The sequence below is a fragment of the Oncorhynchus mykiss genome, chromosome 27, assembly GCF_057628025.1.
Source record: "Oncorhynchus mykiss isolate SJ-2025 chromosome 27, ASM5762802v1, whole genome shotgun sequence".
Taxonomy (NCBI): Eukaryota; Metazoa; Chordata; class Actinopteri; order Salmoniformes; family Salmonidae; genus Oncorhynchus; species Oncorhynchus mykiss.
Window position 1 is genome coordinate 8,177,461 of NC_143048.1, and position 21,443 is coordinate 8,198,903.

Consider the following 21,443-nt stretch of genomic DNA (forward strand, 5'->3'; position numbering starts at 1 on the left):
TTCAGACCCTTTACTCAGTACTTTGTTGAAGCACCTTTGGCAGCGTTTACAGCCTCGAATCTTCTTGGGTATGAAACTACAAGCTTGGCACAGCTGTATTTGGGGAGTTTCTTCCATTCTTCTCTGCAGATCCTCTCAAGTCCTGTCAGGTTGGATGGGGAGCGTCGCTGCACAGCTATTTTCAGGCCTCTCCAGAGATGTTCGATTGTGTTCAAGTCCGGGCTCTGGCTGGGCCACTCAAGGACATTCAGAGACTTGTCCCGAAGCCACTCCTGTGTTGTCTTGTCTGTGTGCTTAGGGTTGTTGTACTGTTGGAAGGTAAACCTTCGCCCCAGTCTGAAGTCCTGAGCACTCTGGAGCAGGTTTTCATCTAGGATCTCTCTGTACTTTGTCCGTTCACCCTCGATCCTGACTAGTCTCCCAGTCCCTGCCCCTAAAAAACATTGCCACAGCATGATGCTGCCACCACCATGCTTCACCGTAGGGATGGTGCCAGGTTTCCTCCAGACGTGACACTTGGCATTTAGGCCAAAGAGTTCAATCTTGGTTTCATCAGACCAGAGAAGCTTGTTTGTAATGGTCTGAGAGTCCTATAGGTGCCTTTTTGCAAACTCCAAGCGAGCTGTCTTTTACTGAGGAGTGTCTTCCATCTCTGCCATAAAGGCCTGATTGGTGGAGTTCTGCAGAGATGGTTGTCGTTCTGGATGGTTCTCCCATCTCCAGAGAGGAACTCTGAAGCTCTGTCAGAGTGAACATCGGGTTCTTGGTTCTTGGTCACCTCCCTGACCAAGGCCCTTCTCCCCCGATTGCTCAGTTTGGCCTGGTGGCCAGCTCTAGGAAGAGTGTTAGTGGTTCCAAACTTCTTCACTGTGTTCTTGGGGACCTTCAATGCTGCAGACATTTTTTGGTACCTTTCCCAGATCTGTGCTTCAACACAATCCTTTCTCAGAGCTCTACGGACAATTCCTTCGACCTCATGGCTTGGTTCTTTGCTCTGACATGCACTGTCAACTGTGGGACCTTAAATAGACTGGTGTGTTCCTTTCCAAATCATGTTCAATCAATTAGATTTACCACAAGTGGACTCCAATCAAGTTGTAGAAACATCTCAAGGATGATGAATGGAAACAGGATGCACCTGATCTCAATTTAGAGTCTTTTAGCAAAATGGTTGTAAATAAGCTATTTCTGTTTTTTTATTTTTAATACATTTGCAAAAATGTTCAAAAACCTGTTTTCGCGTTGTAATTATTATGGGACGTTGTTAAATAAAAATACAATAATTATGTGTAGATTGATGAGCAAAACAATTCATCTAATACATTTTAGAATAAGGCTGTAATGAAACAAAATGTGGAAAATAGAAGGGGTCTGAATACTTTCCAAATGCACTGTCCCTTCATGCATTCCTGTACTGTACATCTCCCTGCGGCGACGTTCATTAAAAAAAATTTTTTTTGTCACAGCTGTGACTCATTGAACCTCACATGCATGTTGAGAGAGCACTACAAGACAAAATTCAAAGACCGAATGACACATGTTTACACAGAGTGTAGGGAGAGCCGGTTTATACAGGATATTCACTTCCCATTCCCAGATAAACATAGACTGTGATACACATATCTCCCTCCTGTACTAATAGGCAGATGCTGTCCAAGTCATGTGATTCCCCCCAGATGTGGTTCACCTCTAGTACAGAGATGACGTTAGGGACGACGTGACCCGTGTTGAATCATTTCGGCATTTTCACTGGCGGTTTCAGTCCGCTTGACGTGTTGTATTGGACATCTACGTCACAGGAATAGCCCGTTAGACAGATATCAAAGATCGTTATCTTCCATTGTATTATTGACTCACAATGCCTGCATGTCTGGAGAATCTGCTGTTTCTGTTAGCTCTCTTTTGTCTCTTGTTAGTTTCAATGTGGTCTCTTGTGGAGGAAACTACCATTTGTGGTCAGCCTGACTGCCAGTCAAGTTGAATGTTTCAGTAAGAATGATCCATCTGGAGGTGCTGGGGGGAGTTAGTGTGTGTGACAGGGGGCTCTAGCTGAGTCTCTACCCTCCCGCCCCCGCCCTAAAGTCATTACTTTTAAGATGCACGTGTATTCTGAAATGAAACTCCCACCCTCTTGCCCTAAACATCCCTCTTCTCTTCCCCTCTCGTGGCTGACTTATTCTCTCTCCGTGTCTCCTCTCGTGCACTGGCTGTCTGTCTGACGTCTTGACTTCAGTGAGTGGACTAACTGCTAATGGTTGGCATTTCCCCGTCACGGAGGACGTGTACTGGGTTGAAAAACACCAGCCTGTCGGTTGTCTTCTCTCATCGGAGTGCTTCTGACTGGAGTGGTCACAGTTTTCTTCCTGTCGCCATGTGGGACTCTCACGGTCTGGCAGTACCTCAAATGTTCTGAAGCCTCCCCTCAGGCTGACTGAACGGAAATCTCCTGTGCATGAGGGTTACGGAAGGAGACAGAAGTTCTTGACCCACTGTGGAGAACCGTTGTCGACAACAAACAAAGTCCCACAACTGACAGGTGAGGGCTTCTAAAAACGGTGTTCAAGGACTCAGAAGTGATTTAAAAGTGTAGCTGAAGGAATGATAAAGCTTTTGTCAACGTCTTCGTCTCTGATGGAGTTAAGACATTCACTAAAAGTTAGTGCACAGAGTATCACTGTATGTTTTAGAAGATAAGACATTCTCTCATGTTGATCGGTGAGTCCTTTAATCGCCTCACAGATGCAGGTGCGTGCTTTTTAAATATTCTACCTAAAGATTGCGCTGACAAGTTTAATTTGAATTCGGCCCTAAAAGAACTCCCTTCCCCCCCAACACGCCCTTTCCCCTGTTGCTCTGGCCCCAGGATGACAGTGGTAAAAAGAAGGATGACTAGCCTGTAGCAGTGTGTCAGCCTTACTCAATGATTAGACTAAAGAGGCCTGGGAATGTAGCCAGTGACTGGTTCAATGATCGAAGACATGCTAATTGCTCCCACAGGTGCTTATAGGGCGAAACAGAGGGTGGATTCTGAGAACTGTGGACATGTGGAGGAGAACAGTCTTCTTATTTGAGAAAGAAGAGGACATTTTTCTCAAGATGTAAACGAGTTGTGCTTCGAGACCGTTGGGACACGAGGCTGACTGTAGCCTGGGAGGGGCTGACTTTTCGTTGTCACTGGACGTCTGAGAGTCCACGCCTGTGTGTTTGGTGAAGAGAACGTTAGCATATACTGCTGGATGGATGTAATGAACTTGAAACCCTCATTAGAAACGTCTTTAGAGGGCTAGGAAGGGTGGCTTCAGTGGGTAGATATTACGTGTCGTGTCAGTCAAATGTACTCTTCTAGGCGCTAAGCAAGGTTCATTTGACGCTGAGAGAAGAGGGACAATACAAGGAGGAAAGTACACCCACAATCTCAGGGAGTTATCCAAGACGGTGTTTAAATCTGACATGTAGCAGACCGAGACACCTGTGGGAGCGAGCACAAGGACAGGTAGCATGTATAGTTGCAGACTCCTTATGAAGGGTTGCCCGCTACACTCACAATGCTTTATTAATGAGACAGGTCAGATAGCTTTAAAAAAAAAGTGCATTCTCCAGGTCAAACTTGAGACATAACCAAAGCTTGCCTGAGAAAGTAGACCTCCAGTGTTCTTCAGTAATGTACTGGAATGTACAAGTTTGGACAGGCATTCAGCGAGCATTTCTTTTCTAAAGAAAGAGGAAATGGAACTGTGTTCGAGTGAAGGGTAACCACAATAGCACAGGTATCAAGAACACACGCACAGCGGTCACAGTGTTACAGTATCATGCACTATGTGTCCGCAACATGAATGTATTTTAGGAGTCAACGAAACATTAGTGATCCTTGTTACTACGAGGGGAATACCAGAATTACTCACACCTCATGCTGTTGGCAAAAGGTTCAACAACGCAATGATTATCCCACCAATGTCTCTGAAACTAGAAGATGTTTTTAGATTCCACAGTGTGATTACTGTGGGCCAAATGGTTTGACTAGTCAGTGCTCTAGTACAGGGTTTTCCAAACTTGGTCCTGGGGCCCCCTCTGGGTTTCTTCCCCCCAGCACTACTGGGGGGGGGGCAGGACCGGGTTTGGGAAACCCTGTAGATTACACCAGCCTAGCAGAACGTTCTGGTTATTGATTTACACCAGTTGTCTTTCAGGTCTGTAGTCTTTCAGCAAAACTAAATACAGTTCTCAGGTTGCCCCTATTCACGAGGGTTTAGACTACCGTGGTAAAAATGAAAACATCACGTAGTCAATGCTCAGTCTTAGAGGGTACATAATGAACGACTAATCCCACCTCATGGACCATTGGTCAGGCAGGCTCTTTTTATTTTGCATGTTATGTCTCAGTCATCCACATGGTGAGAGCTTAGATTAATGACTCATCTGTGGATCACCCATAAGAATTACCTTTTAGATCAATACCACGAGGACTAAACCAGGGAATAGGATTGAGTGCTTTATCAGGCTAGATAAACATACTAATTATATACTGTAGAGTACCTTTACATCACATTTCATGCCAATTTAGTGAGACTGCCAACTTCTGTAACACATGCACTGCTACATACACCCATAGGCCTACCCACACCCACAAATGCACACCAACACACCCATACTTACACGTGTACACTCTTAGAAAAAAGGCTTCCAAAAGGGTTCTTTGGCTGTCCCAATAGGAGAACCTTTTTTGGTTCCAGGTAGAACCCCTTTGGGATCCATGTAGACCCCTGAAGGTGGTTCTAGCTGGAACTAAAAGTGTTCTACCTGGAACCAAAAAGGGTTCTCCAAAGGGTCCTCCTATGAGGCCAGCCGAACAACTCTTTTATGTTCTAGAGAGCACCATTTTTCCCCTAGCGTTTAGGATCTTAATTTGATCACCCTGTAACAGTATAACTTTTTTGGAAATGCAGGAAATGCTCAACTTGTAGTGTATTTGAGGTTTAAGACGGCTTCTGAAGTTTGGAATTTCCACTTTCAAATTTCAGACTTGATTGTCTCTCAAGAAAAATGTATCAACCCCTACAAGAATGCCCATGAATTAAAATCCACATTATAAGTCACATTTTCTGTTGCTGCAGGAATATGTTCCTGTTTTAGCAACCTGGATCAAATTAAGATCATACATACTGTACATTGCCTGGCACTCGCTCACACAACACACACACACACACGCACTCCGCTCTACTTCCAAATGGCATCTCAATTCATGAGGCTGGATATGAAATCAACCTTCCTCCCTATCATCCACTTATACCATTAAGGGTCTTCTGTTTCTGCACACTGACAACAACAAAGCCCGAGTAGGAGGTGGATGGAACATAGCAACATGATCTACTCAGCCTCATAAATAAATAAAAAACGGATTTCCTGTCTTATCTTTCATAACTAATTCTTTCTCCAATGAGCTCGAACCAAACTCCTCCTCAATACCAATCAACACCTTTTAGTGCAATCAACAGCAAAATAAATGATACCTTGTATTACTCCACAGGAGACATGAAAAGGTAATTGTGTGATTGTGCTACTAATAATCTAAAGGCACGTTGGTGTAGGTGGTATTGAAAGGAATACAGATATCCATCCGATTGTTGCTACCGTGTTTCCCAGAGTCTAATTGGGATTTAGATTTGAATGATGATCTCGGTTTCATGTGACAGTCGGACTTGCCTGTCTATTTAATGAGCAAGCTAGGACAGAAGCTTAGATCTGATTATCAGTGTGCAGTACCAGTCCGAATGTCATTACCAAGTTACAGCCGCAGGACAGATTTCTTCCTGCTATTATCACAACAACACATATGAACTCTATAGAACTACTGTATGTCCGTCCTTACATTAGAGTAAAGGATTTAAACAAGTGTTAAACCTACGAACTGTCCCGCTGTCAGTCTTATTGCCTCCAAATATCTAGTTAATCCAATCACAGAGTCTGGCTCTGGCACATCGGACGTCACAATGAAGTGCAAATGCTCTCCCACTAATCACAACCTGTGCTGTAGCAGATAGTCAGCCAGTTTGAAATCATGCAGAGCAATATCCATGGCAAATTTAGATGCAATTACTGGACAGTGGCATTAACATAAGGTCATATAAACCCGTTAGGAGGTGGGAGCCAATATTTCCATGACAGATTTTTGTCCAATCATAAGGTCCTGAACCCTATGACAGTAACTGCTATCATACACTGGGGGGGGGGGGGGGGGGTCAGAAAAGATGAGTCACAAAGCCTGAAACTGGTGAAACTTTTCACACGAAAGGGTTAAAAGTGGGGAGATGCTGTAGTTTCATAGGCAATTTGGAATTGGCGAGTTGCACTGAAATCTATATTTTTTATTTTTTAAATTTTTTATTTCAACTTTATTTAACCAGGTAGGCCAGTTGAGAACAAGTTCTCATTTACAACTGCAGCCTGGCCAAGATAAAGCAAAGCAATGCGACACAAACAACACAGAGTTACACATGGAATAAACATGTCTATATACAGTGTGTGCAAATGAAGTAAGATTAGGGAGGTAAGGCAATAAATAGGCCATAGTGGCGAAATAATTACAGTTTAGCAATTAAGAATGTGCAAGTACAGATACTGGGGTGCAAAGGAGCAAAAAAATGTCAAATAACAATATGGGGATGAGGTAGTTGGGTGGGCTATTTACAGATGGGCTATGTACAGGTGCAATGATCTGTAAGCTGCTCTGACAGCTGATGCTTAAAGTTAGTGAGGGAGATATGAATCTCCAGCTTCAATGATTTTTGCAATTTGTTCCAGTCATTGGCAGCAGAGAACTGGAAGGAAAGGCAGCCAAAGTAGGAGTTGGCATTGGGGGTGACCAGTTAAATATACCTTCTGGAGTGTGTGCTATGGGTGGGTGCTGCTATGGTGACCAGTGAGCTGAGATAAGGCAGGGCTTTACCTAGCGAAGACTTATAGATGACCTGGAGCCAGTGGGTTTGGCGACGAATATGAAGCGAGGGCCAGCCAACAAGAGCATACAGGTCGCAGTGGTGGGTAGAATATGGGGCTTTGGTGACAAAACGGATGGCACTGTGATAGACTGCATCCAATTTGCTGAGTAGAGGGTTGGAGGCTATTTTGTAAATTACATCGCCGAAGTCAAGGATCACCAGGATAGTCAGTTTTACGAGGGTATTTAAAAAAATATATTTTTATTTCACCTTTATTTAACCAGGTTGGCAAGTTGAGAACAAGTTCTCATTTACAATTGCGACCTGGCCAAGATAAAGCAAAGCAGTTTGACAGATACAACAACACAGAGTTACACATGGAGTAAAACAAACATACAGTCAATAATACAGTAGAAAAATAAATCTATATACAATGTGAGCAAATGAGGTGAGATAAGGGAGGTAAAGGCAAAAAAAAGGCCATGGTGGCGAAGTAAATACAATATAGCAAGTAAAACACTGAAATGGTAGATTTGCAGTGGAAGAATGTGCAAGGTAGAGATAGAAATAATGGGGTTCAAAGGAGAAAAATAAATAAATACAGTAGGGGAAGAGGAAGTTGTTTGGGCTAAATTATAGATGGGCTATGTACAGGTACAGTAATCTGTGAGCTGCTCTGACAGCTGGTGCTTAAAGCTAGTGTGGGAGATAAGTGTTTCCAGTTTGAGATGTTTGTAGTTCGTTCCAGTCATTGGCAGCAGAGAACTGGAAGGAGAGGCGGCCAAAGGAAGAATTGGTTTTGGGGGTGACCAGAGAGATATACCTGCTGGAGTGCAGATTTCAGAATTTTTGGTGGTCTTCCTAAACCAGGATTCAGACACGGCTAGAACATCCGGGTTGGCAGAGTGTGCTAAAGCAGGGAATAAAACAAACTTAGGGAAGAGGTTTCCAATGTTAACATGCATGAAACCAAGTTTATTACGGTTACAGAAGTCATCAAAAGAGAGCGCCTGGGGAATAGGAGTGGAGCTAGGCACTGCAGGGCCTGGATTCACCTCGACATCACCAGAGGAACAGAGGAGGAGTAGGATAAGGGTACGGCTAAAAGCTATGAGAATTGGTCGTCTAGAACGTCCGGAACAGAGAGTAAAAGGTAAAATCAAAAGGAGGTTTCTGGGGGCGATAAAATAGCTTCAAAGTATAATGAACAGACAAAGGTATGGTAGGATGTGAATACAGTGGAGGTAAACCTAGGTATTGAGTGATGATGAGAGAGATATTGTCTCTAGAAACATAATTGAAACCAGGTGATGTCATTGCATGTGTGGGTGGTGGAACTGAAAGGTTGGTTGGGGTCACGGCGATTCAGACAGCTAGCCGGGCCATCGGTAACAAGCTAGCATAGGAAGGAGGTCTGTTTCTAGCCACCTTGTGCGTTTCCGTCCAATTGCCAAAATAGATTAAGTTATAGTGACCCAAGAAAAATTGTCAGATAGACCTATTCAGATAGCAGCCGATAAGACAGCTATAATATTAGATGGAAGTTCAGGTAACGTCGCAACAGAGGGGCCAGTTGGATAACTCCCTCGGGCAGATAACGTCGGTAGTCCAGTCGTGAAGGCCCGGTGGGGCTCCGCATCGGCAGTAAAACGGGTCTTGGTAGGTGATTGTAAGCCCAGGAGTGGCTGATGGAACTCTTCAGCTGGCTAGCTCCGGAATAATTGATGTTTGCTCTGGGATAGACGTAAGCCAATAGTCACACGGATAGCAGCTAGTTAGCTGCGAGATCCAGGTGTAAATGTCCAGAGCTTGCGGTTGAAATCTGTGGATATGGAGAGAAAAATAGGTCCGGTGTGTTCTGGTCTGGGTCGCGTTGCCAGTAAACTGGCTAGCTTCTGGTTAGCTTCTGGTTAGCTTCTGGCTAGCTTCTGGTTAGCTTCTGGCTAGCTTCTATTGTGGATTTCAGATTTGAGGTAAATAATACTTATTTTTTTTAAATGGTGAGGCGGGTTTCAGGAGAGTGTTTTGAAGTTGAGTTTTTGGAAAAGAAAATATATAAAAGATATGCGAAGAAATATGTAAATATATACAGTGGGGCAACTATGACAGACAAAATGAGAAAAAAAATCCAGAAAATCACATTGTAGTATTTGTAATGAATTTATTTGCAAATTATGGTGGAAAATAAGTATTTGGTCAATAACAAAACATCCCTGCTCTAGAGGAGATCTGCATGGAGGAATGGGCCAAAATACCAGAAACAGTGTGTGAAAACCTTGTGAAGACTTTCAGAAAACGTTTGACCTCTGTCATTGCCAACAAAGGGTATGTAACAAAGTATTGAGATAAACTTTTGTTATTGACCAAATACTTATTTTCCACCATAACTTGCAAATAAATAAATTAAAAATCCTACAATGTGATTTTCTGGATTTTTTTTCCTCATTTTGTCTGTCACAGTTTAAGTGTACCTTTGATGAAAATTACAGGCCTCTCTTATCTTTTTAAGTGGGAGAACTTGCACAATTGGCGGATGACTAAATACTTTTTCGCCCCACTGTATATACACGGGACACGACAAGACGAGGAAAAAGGACATCTTTCTGCTATGCCATCTTGGTCATGACCTGTTGTTTGGCAGCATGAGTGAAGGATGCTTTGTTGCGAAATAGGCAACTGATTCTAGATTTAATTTTGGATTGGAGATAATTAATGTGAGTCTGAAAGGACAGTTTACAGTCTAAGCAGACACCTAGGTATTTATAGTTGTCCACATATTCTAAGTCAGAACCGTCCAGAGTAGTGATGCTAGATGAGTGGGCAGCGATTGGTTGAAGAGCATGCATTTAGTTTGACATGCATTTAAGAGCAGTTGGAGGCCACAGAAGGAGTGTTGTATGGCGTTGAAGCTCGTCAGGAGGTTTGTTAACGGTGTCCAAAGAAGGGCCAGTGTTACGCCCCTGAAAAAGGGGAGAAATAAGTGATACGGTCGTGTTTTCTCAATAATAACTTTTAGTGCAAATCATTTTACAAAAGTAACAAATTTTACAGAACAACAGATCTACAGGAAATAGATAGTCTTTAGGGTACAAGGCTTATTCAAGTCACAACACTGGAATTCACTGAAACAGATACTAATTTCAATACAACTGTCAAGTACAAAGCTTTAACTCAGTAAACCAACAGGCAATAAAGTGTCTGAAAAACCATTCTACAAATGACACAGCAAAATATCTCATTAACAATGCACATGTTCATTCACAATCGACATAAAATGGCAGCTACTCTCAGTACGAAGCTATTCTTCGCTACAACTGAGCAGGGCTCATATTACTCTCTGCAAACTTAACTCTAACTTCCTCAAGATGTTACTAAGACACACCTTAAACACTCTTGACATGTTAGCGAGTTAAGGGCAGTCAAGTCTGGAGTGAACCAAGGGCTATATCTGTTCCTTGTTCTACATTTTATGAATGGGGCATGCTTATTTGAGATGGTGAGGAAAGCACTTTTAAAGAATAACCAGACATCCTCTACTGACGGAATGAGGTCAATATCCTTCCAGGATACCCGGGTCAGGTCGATTAGAAAGGCCTGCTCGCTGAAGTGGTTTAGGGAGTGTTTGACAGTGATGAGGGGGGATCGTTTGACCACGGACCCATTACGGACGCAGGCAATGAGGCAGTGATCGCTGAGATCCTGGTTGAAGACAGCAGAGGTGTATTTAGAGGGCACGTTGGTCAGGATGATATCTATGAGGGTGCCCGTATTTACTGATTTAGGGTTGTACCTGGTAGGTTCCATGATAACTTGTGTGAGATTGAGGGCATCAAGCTTAGATATCCGTGAGACTATTACTAAACCTCAGAGACCCAATCTTGAAGGGTAGACTCATATTTTTCATCCAGAGCCCATTACGAAGCTAAAATAGTATGTTACAGTTTTGACTGTGTAAGAGTGGATAGTCAAAAGTGTATTTTTGACACATGAATGATTTTGCTAACGAAATGGGGTTGGAGTAAAGTATGATGAGCTGGATATTGAGATTTTTTTTAAATGATTGTGAGAAAGAGGATGTCATCTTTTGAGGGATGAGTTCAACTGTGTTCAATGGATATGTTATACAGTATTGTGTGTTTATTTTTATGTGTCTCTATAGTATTACTTTATTGGGCTCTATTGAATCTATAAAGCTGAAGCGTTACAGATTCCGCAATATAAAATGAAAGGTCTTTTCCAAATGACCCGATATATGCAGCGTTTACCTTGAATGCGGACTCCGCTATAAACCTTCCTATAGTCTACCCAGATTTTTAGCAGAGAAGCAGAAAATAATGTTTTGTTTCTTAAAAAAAAAAAAAAGAACCACCAGGTATGCTTAGATATGTAGAAAAAATACTTTGTTTAAATGTAATCTGTCACCTAATGAAAATATGTTATTTGTGTATTAATTAGGATGCCATGATATATGCCTGTATTGATGATGTGGGTTATCGTTCCATGTACTGTGTCTGGTAATTTGGATGTAATATCCTGTGCCGTATATTGAGATGTGAGATTTACAACAGTCAGAATGACAACCTCATTAATATTGAACAAGTAAAGAGGTATGCTTAGTTAAAACATCCCAATCACAGACGGCTGTGATGTAGCCTGGATTTTGAACCAGGTACTGCAGTGATGCTTCTTGTTCTGAGATGTGGTGTCTTAGACCACTGCACCACTCGGGGGCCCCTTAACTTCCAATCACGCTGTAAAGTTGACCTTCTGCGACGTGGATTGAATAGAGCCCTATGTGAGTAACTTTCTGATAAATTAGACTATGGGAAGTTCAAGGAAAGAGAGACTAGTCTGTCTCATTCATGAGTCATGGCCTTGTAAAAGAGACTAAATATGACTTTCCTGATTAAATAAAGGGGGGAAAAATGCATAGATGTGATAATCAAGCTTTTCTGATCAGGGTTCATTCATCACAAGCAATTCAAACTGTATTTTATTTTACACGAATTACATACAAAATGTACTTGTTTGTCTTTTCAGGAACTACTCCAGTTTGGACCTGAACAAAGATGGAGAAACAGATGGATAAAACAAACTTTACTTGCGTGACAATCTCTCAAAGCCCTATCAGTGACTTCCTGATGGGCATCTACATCCTGGCCTTTATCCTGGGCTTGGCCTTTAACCTCTTGACCCTTGGCCCCATCGTCCAGCAGGTCCGCAGCCAGAACGTCCTTGGGGTATTCCTGCTCAACCTGTCCCTGTCTGACATACTCTATATCCTCACCATGCCTCTCTGGATCAACTACTACCACCAGGACCACCACTGGAGCCTGGGCAGCCTGTCCTGCAGCGTGGCCGGCTTCTTCTACTACTCCAACATGTACCTTAGCATCTACCTGCTGTGCTGCATCTCTGTGGACCGCTGCCTGGCCGTCACCTACCCCCTGAGGACCAAGGCCTTCCGCAGCATACGCTACGCCTGGGTGCTGTGTCTGGTTGTGTGCGTGGCTGTCATGTCCGCACACGGCCTGGTGCTGTTCAAGGACAACCTGCAGGACGCCCACGACGACACGCAGGACCGCTGCTACGAGACCTACCCCATGCCAAAGCCCGTGGCCCTGTTCAACCTGCTGCGGGTTGGCATCGGCTTCCTGCTGCCCCTGCTGGTGCTGGGGCTGTGTTACTGGAGAATCCTGGGCCAGGTGAAGCAGAGCGAGGGGCTGGGGGAGCAGGTTAAGAGGAAGGTACGGCTGCTCTCCTTCGGGGTGATGGGGATATTCTCTGTGTGCTTCGCCCCCTACCATCTCCTCCTGCTGACCCGTTCCCTGGCCTACTACTATATGGGCAGAGAGAGGTACTGTGAGTTTGAGGAGATCATGCACTTCCCCTTCTCGTGCACTCTGGCCCTGTCCAGCCTGAACAGTGTGGTGGACCCAGTGCTGTATGTGCTGATCAGTAATGGGGTGAGGGAGGACATGAGACTGTGCTGCTGTGGGAATAGAAAGAGTCAAAGGGAGAGAGACAGTTCCGTCATCGCAGTAACATGGAAGACACATACAAACATGATCTGATTACATACAGTGTTTGTGTGCAGGGTTGGGTAGGTTACTTTCTAAATGTAATCAATTACTAGTTACCTGTCTAAAATTGTAATCAGTAACGTAACTTTTGAATTACCCAAACTCCCTTTCTGTTACTTTTGGATTACTTTCCCTTTAAGAGGCATTAGAAGAAGACGAAAAGGATCCATCAAACGCATTTGGTGTGTCATCATAGTAATCCCTGACTCGCTCAGGTGGAACAAACGGTGCTTTTTCAATACTGAATTGAATACCATTGAGAAAACAACATCCTTTCTGAATTTAAAAGTAATCTAAGAAGTAATCATCTAGTTTTTCAAAAGTATCTGTAATCTGATTACAATATTCTTGCTGGTAACTTAATTGAATACAGTTACAGTTTTTTTTTGTAATCAGATTACATGTAACTGTGAGCGTGTCTGTTGTATTTATGCCCTTCCTCTACTGCAGTAAATCCCTTCCGTGCACATTGTAAAAAAAGGATGGCATGTTTGGCTGTGGGACTTCAATAACATGTTCTTTCATATCAACCCACTTCCATGAACAATCAGTCAATCAGGTTGTCCTTAAAATGTTCAAAGAACAGGACTGCAGCCTTTGTGTAGTTTTTCTAATATCCTGCTTGGTGATGAGGATGGATATTCATTCATTTGCATCATGTTCTTTTTAATTGGAGCTTTCTCTTAATGCCTGTCCTCATTGGTATGGAAAATCCTTTCAAAGGCTGTCTGTTCTGGCTTTATGTTTCAGGGTCGTTCCGCTTGAAGGACCCTTGTATATCTCTTCAGGTCTGCCAGAGGTTTTTATTGATATACGCTTGGTTTACAAACGAACCTTTATATTCTAATTTGCCTGCTTTGTGGACCGACAAATGAGAACATTGTTCAATTTCGTATTTATCCTAAACAAAATCTATGTAGTAAACAATGCTGGTGTTGAAATCCCAGAAAATACAGTATGGGACAATGAAGACATGTTGACAATGTTCATCCAATAAACAAAAAAGGAAGCTACCCACATTTGCATATGTGTTTCTTCTGTTTACACGTGCAATTCCATTATGGGTTCAATCAGTTCCTCTCTCTGTCCCTCAAGGTAAAATACAAAAAGAGAACAAACATACAGTACTGGAAAATAATGAACTTCCTCATCAACTGAGTCAGTACACCTTTTTTTAACTCATGTTCTGAACATAAGAGATCACTGTAGGCCACTGCTTTAACAAAGGAGTGTGATGTGGCTGTGGGGATGGCACCAGGGTAGGGTATTTGTAGGGCTCACGGTTCCCATCCTAGTGGTGGTCCCTATGGTCCTTACGGTCTGGGTAAGAGCGCTCTGGTGCTGATGAGGAAAGCTGAACCGAAAACTCTGGAGACACCGTGGCTCACGGAGAGGACGGCTCCAATCCGCCTCACTGACAGCTAACATACTACAAAATACAGCAAACGGAGCCGCAATTAAAACGGACACGCAGTCTGTAATCTCGAGCTGGTAACACAGATGGCCCCACACGCCAATAATTAAAACGGCTATGTTGCTGCAGTTACAGAGAGAGATGGGCGTTTTCTTCGGAGCTTGCGTTGCGAGTCCCCACACATGGTTGTCTCTCTCTGATAATCCGTCTGTGTGTCAGACACACACACACACGCACACACACACACACACACACACACACACACACACACACACACACACACACACACACACACACACACACACACACACACACACACACACACACACACACACACACACACACACACACAGAACCATGCCTCTGAGCTTACAATGACCCTTTTCTCCAGAGGAACGCCGACATCACTCTTTCTGGCAGCTGCTCGACTCCTTTTCTGATGCATCACAAAAATACACATTCCTCCACTGACTGAGGATGATTAGCCGTAAAGCCACGTAGAGCTCACCAATCGCCATACTGCAATGCCTTTGTAATCAACCTGTCTAATCAGAAGCATTGAGTGTTTCACGACTCATTGATGAGCAACATGATATCATCCACTGCTTTCAAACTGTTTATTTGAGTATCGCTGCCAAACAAGGTCATTTCAGTCCTGCTTGATTCCTTGGAAGAACGCCGTCATAAGCTAATATCAGTAGGTCTCATGAGGCAAATCCAATAAACAGTGTTGAGAAGGAAAGTTTACAATGAAATAATTTACTCCAAACCAATATAACAGTGTTTGCATGAATGACGCTGAGATGGTCCTAATTTATTAGAAGTGAAGTTTGTTCTATCTGCTCAGCGCTGATAAGGGCTGAGAAGAGAAGATCTTTAACTAAATCTGACAGGAACGGTCGGGTTCCAGACACAGTCCAGACTGCATTGATTTTGGAACACAATCGGGCCACCACATTCTTTGTCACCAAACGGAGGGTTCAATTATCGCTTCTCAGTGGCAATCATTTTTGTGACCTTCTCAGCTCTGACAGTGGAGTAAGTTAAAGAGGGACAGTGTTGGACTATGTGTGGAATGGTGTTGAATGATTCCCATTATAGCATGCGGCTCGTCAATAAAGCTCCCACGGTGCCCGTCGATATGGTAGCAGGCTGAGTGGTTGGCATTTTACTGGTGGGAACAGTAGGCTTTGATGTGAATGCTTGCTCTGATTCTGAGCTGCTCACGGGGACTAAACTCTTGAAATGAGACGCACAGATTTATCTGTCATATTGAATTGGTTTCATGAGGGCTGGGGACAGCCTGTTTACAGAAGGAAACACCCCTCTCCTAGAGATAAGGTACTTTCACAGAGCAAAAAAATGTAATTTCCAGTGTAATTTCCTCTCTTTACTTCACTGAATCACTATTGGTCTGTCTCAGTGCCCGAGCTTTGTTGGACATGATGCCAAGGAAAGATATGCAGACAGTGTTAGTTTTGGAGACTGTGAACATTCTGCAGGAATAGAACTAATTCAAGGTAGCAAACTAGGTCCTATTTCTTAAAAAGCCACGGGTGTGTTCCGTTGTCTGCTTGCTCTGTTTGTGAAGCTGCTTCCGGGAAGCAACTCATAAATTATGTATGATCCATTAGTGAGTTTCGTTTGCAAACACAACATGTCATTATAGGATCTTTATAAATGTAGCCCCTCAGTGAAAACCAATCTCCTCTGTCTGAGGGTCCTTGATATTTCTCATCAAATTATGGATCAACATTAGATTGCCTAAACCCTTATTTCGACGTGTAACATTTGTGAAAGCAATGTGCTAAATTATGTATCAACTGTAGCAATATCATGTTATTTTTTAGTCAATGAATGCAGCTCTCTAGCACCCAGGCACAAATGGCCGAGATGAATGGAGTTTTGAACACGTGACATGCAAAATTATGCAAATAAATGCGTATGTGACTTCACCCCATTGATGCAGACCTTATCTCGGTTACACAGACGTAAAACTATCTTGCAGGGTTTGTCATGTCCTCTTCTACTTCTGGGGGAATGCCATTAACAGTTGTGATGACCTTTTTGCAAAAGAAGGAAGTGAAGTCTCCTCCCTGGAAAAACTTTAGGCCAAACCCCTCCCTTCTGCTAATTCCACCAGTGTTCATCATGGCCAAAAAAAGAAAATGTTTATTTTCATGATTGTTTTATGATATAGACCATTTTGACTTTATGTATGGACTCTAGCGGAAACCATTTATCATCCGCACATGGGCTTGAAAATCACTGCACCGTTATAGAAAATCAATGATGAAAACCAAGAATCACATAATTCTACATGAGCCCAGACAGATTTACGCCGTTTCATCTGTCCACGAGAGATTAATCCAGCTGACGCTTGTATATGATCATGCTACATAAAATGGCTGTATGTATAGAAAACACTTGACCAATGAGCAGTTTGTAAACAATAGCAAAGGATTGGCACTCTGTGGAACAAACAGTTATGATACTCTCCTTGATATGCATGTTTTGTGTGACTGTGTATGCTTGGAGACACTTCCAAGACCCTTGTCCAAGTCTCTTCATGTCAACTATGGCTTGCACACACACGTGTATACACACCGTCGGTCATGTTCGTCGGAGGATCTCTGCAGCGCTCTCGGAAGGCTACACGCTGTCCCATTCACTCCACACAGATCTGTGTAAAAACTAGGGTTGCAATCGGGAATCGGGTGAAAATAAGCAGGAAATCCAGAATTTTTGCAACCCTAGGAAAAACACTGAAACCGTATTGCTATGCTACAAGAAGAGAGCACACCAAGACATTTGCTTTCAATGACCAACGTGGAAAAGCTTCGCTCTCCCCGTGCCTGAAGGACACCATGGTCTTAGAGAGTGTGTGTTGGTACTATCCATGACAAGCTCCCTAAACATGAGTATAGTGTACCCCGACAGCAATCCTGCGAGATACAAATAAGCACTAAGCTTCTAGAGGAGTAGACAATAGAACACAGAAATCACAAAAGACAAGTACTTCAGATCCAAGTTAAAAGCTTGTCTATTGTATCTCAATGCCACGTCTTCCATTACTGCCAAATGTGACATGGAGCAGCTACAATGAACGCGCCAGAGACAACTGACAGATTCCCTGCCACGCCACTCTCACAGTTGGAGTCCCAATCAATGTGCCATTATTACTGATCACACAGAGTGCTGTGTGTTATGGTGAACACTTGCAGCGTTTCCCACATTGACAAGGTTGGAGTATGCAGTCGGGGTAAACTGAAAGCGAGATCTGTAGTTGGTGAAACTGCCATCGCCGTGTTCAATATTACAACAACAACAAAGAGGTTTAACCTCGAACATCGCACACTCTTTGGTCCCGTGGACATCAAAGCGCGATTAAAACGGCCTAATTCTTACCCTGATGCCGGATGCCCCCTTTTCATTTCATCAACAACACAATAACAAAGGCGCTGGGGTGAACAGTGGCACTCTTTCCCCTTCCACAGATTTCTGCTTCAAGGGCTCTATTTCAATCCGTATCGCTGAAGATACACTTTATAACAGGATTGACAATTAATAACAGGATTGACAATTCTAACAGGTTTGACAATTAATAACAGGATTGACAATTAAAGTCAAAGGCATGGTAGCATGCCTTTGGGGGGGGGGGGGGGGGGGTCCCATGACCGAGTTTGGGCAGCCTACCAATCATTGTTTTTTGCGACCTGTAGACGGCCAGTGAAAAATGCGCTCTTATAACAGCTGCATAGTGCAGATCCCAGCCTATGGAATAAAAGTTTGAGGGAGTCCCTACCTTCTTTAATCCTCTGTGGTATTGTGTTCCATACTGTCAAAAACAAGTTTAATTTAAGAAGACCACGTGCTGATTTAAAAAAAAAAACTAAAACCCATAGGCCCAATGGACACACAGACTTAAAAAGGCAATCTGTAGTTGCTACTGTACATGCATTTGTGGACTTATAAATTCATGTTATATATACCCTTGATTCTTGAAGAATATAACTTAGAAATGCCTCTGAGATTAGTTCAACTGTCATGCCCCATGAAAACCCAAAAGGTAGAGCTTGTTTTTCTCCAATGTCCAATATGGCTGCCATAATACCATTTGATGGTCAATTTATTACTTTTTTATTTATCTGTTATTTTACCAGGTAAGTTGACTGAGAACACGTTCTCATTTACAGCAACGACCTGGGGAATAGTTACAGGGGAGAGGAGGGGTATCATGTGTCAATATACATTTTGCTGATGAGAGGCATTTTTTTCCAGAAATGTGTACAACATTCATGCCCATAGAGACTGTTTTGGTGAAAATACATTTTACTCTGAATCCAGTACGGTCAACGTAATTACACTCAAACACGTCCGCCTGCATATAAATTGCCCTGGTTTATTTTTGCATTGCGGTATTCTGTCTTTAAAGGAAGGACTTTTGGTATAACTAGGACTATGAGTGCCACTGCCGTGCCCGACATTGTGAATAGCTGAAGCCAACTAGCTTTTTGATGTGTTCATCAATTCTCACGACACAAGCACGAAGCAGTGTAACCAATGTACAGGAAAGCAACCTGCAACCACAACAGTCAGCCACTCTAGCAGCGCATATGTACAGCTCTAACACCCCCCCCCCCCCCCCCCCCCCCCAGTTGCACAGCTAACTGGTCATTCTGGGAAAGATACAGAGACAAAGGCCGTATCCTTCCTGTATGACTGGCAGGGCACTCGGGGGCTGTGTGTGGTGATCAGTTTTCGTTTCTACAAAAGTTGGGTGCAGGCACTCGGCGGACGCAGCTTGCATGCCAATGAGACCCATCCGCCTGACTGACGCTGGGGATGCTGCAGTAGTGGAATGGTTCGTTGTCTGGTTGTCTGTGAAAGGGCTGTCGCAAACAGACCTGCCCGCAGATATTTCCAACACCTAATTGACCTGCGGTTGTAGTTTATTTACATGTTAATGTTGAATGTGGTCCTGCAGGTCACGTCCTACATATTCCTATATTCAATTGGATGTCGGGTCGGATGATTATTTGGCTGATATTTACATCGGGTAGTCGGCTGTAATTACGGTCTGGGGCAGGCCCAGCAGGAGATGAGGAGAGTGACAGTACCTGTGAGGGTGACTGACTTCAGGTTACCGAGAGGCTACTTAGAGTGTAGGTCATAGACTATGACTATGACGCATTGGTTATGAGGGACGTAAGCACATCTCCACACACATACTGTATACATTTGAAGAAAATCTTTGAGCTTTTCATGGGAGGTACAGGGGTGGCAGAGGTGGTGGAACAGAATCACGCATGGTGCACCAAGACCACTGTGACACGGTCAATCCCCAGCCACCATACACGATCACATACAGCGTGTTCGTTTGCTTGACCATCTTAAGGGGCCTCTTGTTTGCCTAGATGGTATTATGTCCTTTATAGGGACGAACAGTTTCCCAGACCAATGCATGAGTCACCAGAGCATGAGAGATCATTCTTCACATGCAAGTCCAGGTCAGGTGCCACAATGGGCTGGCCAGCCATGGATGGTAGTAAAATAGGTACATGAGAGGGCAATGCACGCCAGCACTTCCCAGATGGCATTTTGGCTGTTGAATGGCCTCCTGACGTGTGGCAGTCTAGTTACACAACATTTCTGTCTTTACTAACTGCCAGAGGGGGACTGATGGTGGAGTGGGCCTATCAAGGACAGTTCTTGGAGAATAAGAATGGCATTGCCATTGGGGGTCAGGGTTCGGGTTAACCCTTCACTGGAACTAAGGGGCCTAGCCCAAACCATGAAAAACATGGCCAACCAAACGTTACAGTTGGCTCTATGCATTGGGGCAGGTAGCGTTCTCTTGTCATCTGCCAAACCCAGATTCATACGTTGAACTGCCAGAAGGTGAAGCGTGATTCATCACTCCAGACAGCGCGTTCCCACTGCTCCAGAGTCCAATGGCGCGAGCTTTACACCACTTCAGCCGACACTTGACATTGAGCATTGGGATCTCTGCAACAGGTATGGCTGAAATAGTTGAATCCACTAATTTGAAGGGGTGTCCACATACTTTTGTATATATAGTGTATACTGACCAAAAATAAAAAGGCAACATGTAATGTGTTGGTCCCATGTTTCATGAGCTGAAATAAAAGATCCCAGAAATGTGACATACACACAAGAAGTGTATTTCTCTCAAATTTTGTGCACAAATTTGTTTCCATCTCTGTTAGTGAGCATTTCTGCTATTGCAAGTTTTGAGGGAGCGTGCAATTGCAGCATGCTGACTGCAGGAATGTCAACCAGAGCTGTTGCCAGAGAATGTAATGTTCATTTCTCTACCGTAAGTGTTGTTTTAGAGAACTTCGCAGGACATCCAACCGGCCTCAAAACCGCATACCATATATGGTGTTGTGTGGGTCAGCGGTTTGCTGATGTCAACGATGTGAACAGAGTGCCCCATGGTGGCAATGGGGCTATGGTATGGGCAGGCATAAGCTACGGCCAACGAACATAAGTGCATTTTATTGATGGTAATTTGAATTCACAGAGATACCGTGACGAGATCCTGAGGCCCATTGTCGTGCCCTTCATCCGCCGCCATCACCTCATGTTTCGGCATGATTAATCGCAAGGATCGGTACGCAATTCCTGAAAGCTGAAAATGTCCCAGTTCTTCCATGCCTGCGTACTCACCAGCCGTTTCACCAATTGAGCACGTTTGGGATGCTCTGTTCCAGTTTCTGCACCAATGTCCAGAAAGTTCGCACAGCCATTGAAGAGGAGTGGGACAACATTCCACAGGCCAATCTCAACAGCCTGATCAACTCTCTATGCGAAGGAGATGCGTCGCGCTGCATGAGGCAAAAAAGTGTCCACAACAGATACTGACTGTTTTTTTTTTATCCATGCCCCTACCCTTTTCTTAAAGGTATCTGTGACCAACAGAGGTATATCTGTATTCCCAGTCATGTGAAATCCATAGAACTGTAACTCTGGAAAATGTAGACATTT

The 21,443-nt window shown here is 43.6% G+C and overlaps 1 protein-coding gene across 3 annotated transcripts; it reads left to right on the forward strand.

The window, feature by feature from the left end:
* Positions 1–1,847: 1,847 nt before the first annotated feature.
* LOC110507440 (G protein-coupled receptor 4-like) lies at positions 1,848–14,031 on the forward strand. 3 transcript variants are annotated; one of them, XM_090224318.1, is made up of 3 exons: positions 1,971–2,536; positions 2,998–3,493; positions 11,976–14,031. In XM_090224318.1, the coding sequence occupies exon 3, from the start codon at positions 12,005–12,007 to the stop codon at positions 13,007–13,009; it is 1,005 nt and encodes a 334-aa protein (XP_090080444.1). In that variant the 5' UTR covers positions 1,971–2,536; positions 2,998–3,493; positions 11,976–12,004; the 3' UTR covers positions 13,010–14,031. The 3 variants fall into 3 exon arrangements, with proteins under 3 accessions (XP_021443108.1, XP_090080444.1, XP_090080445.1); XM_021587433.3 differs by lacking the exon at positions 2,998–3,493 and having other exon boundaries at positions 1,848–2,536; XM_090224319.1 differs by lacking the exons at positions 1,971–2,536; positions 2,998–3,493 and adding an exon at positions 7,926–8,088.
* The last annotated feature ends 7,412 nt before the right edge of the window (positions 14,032–21,443 follow it).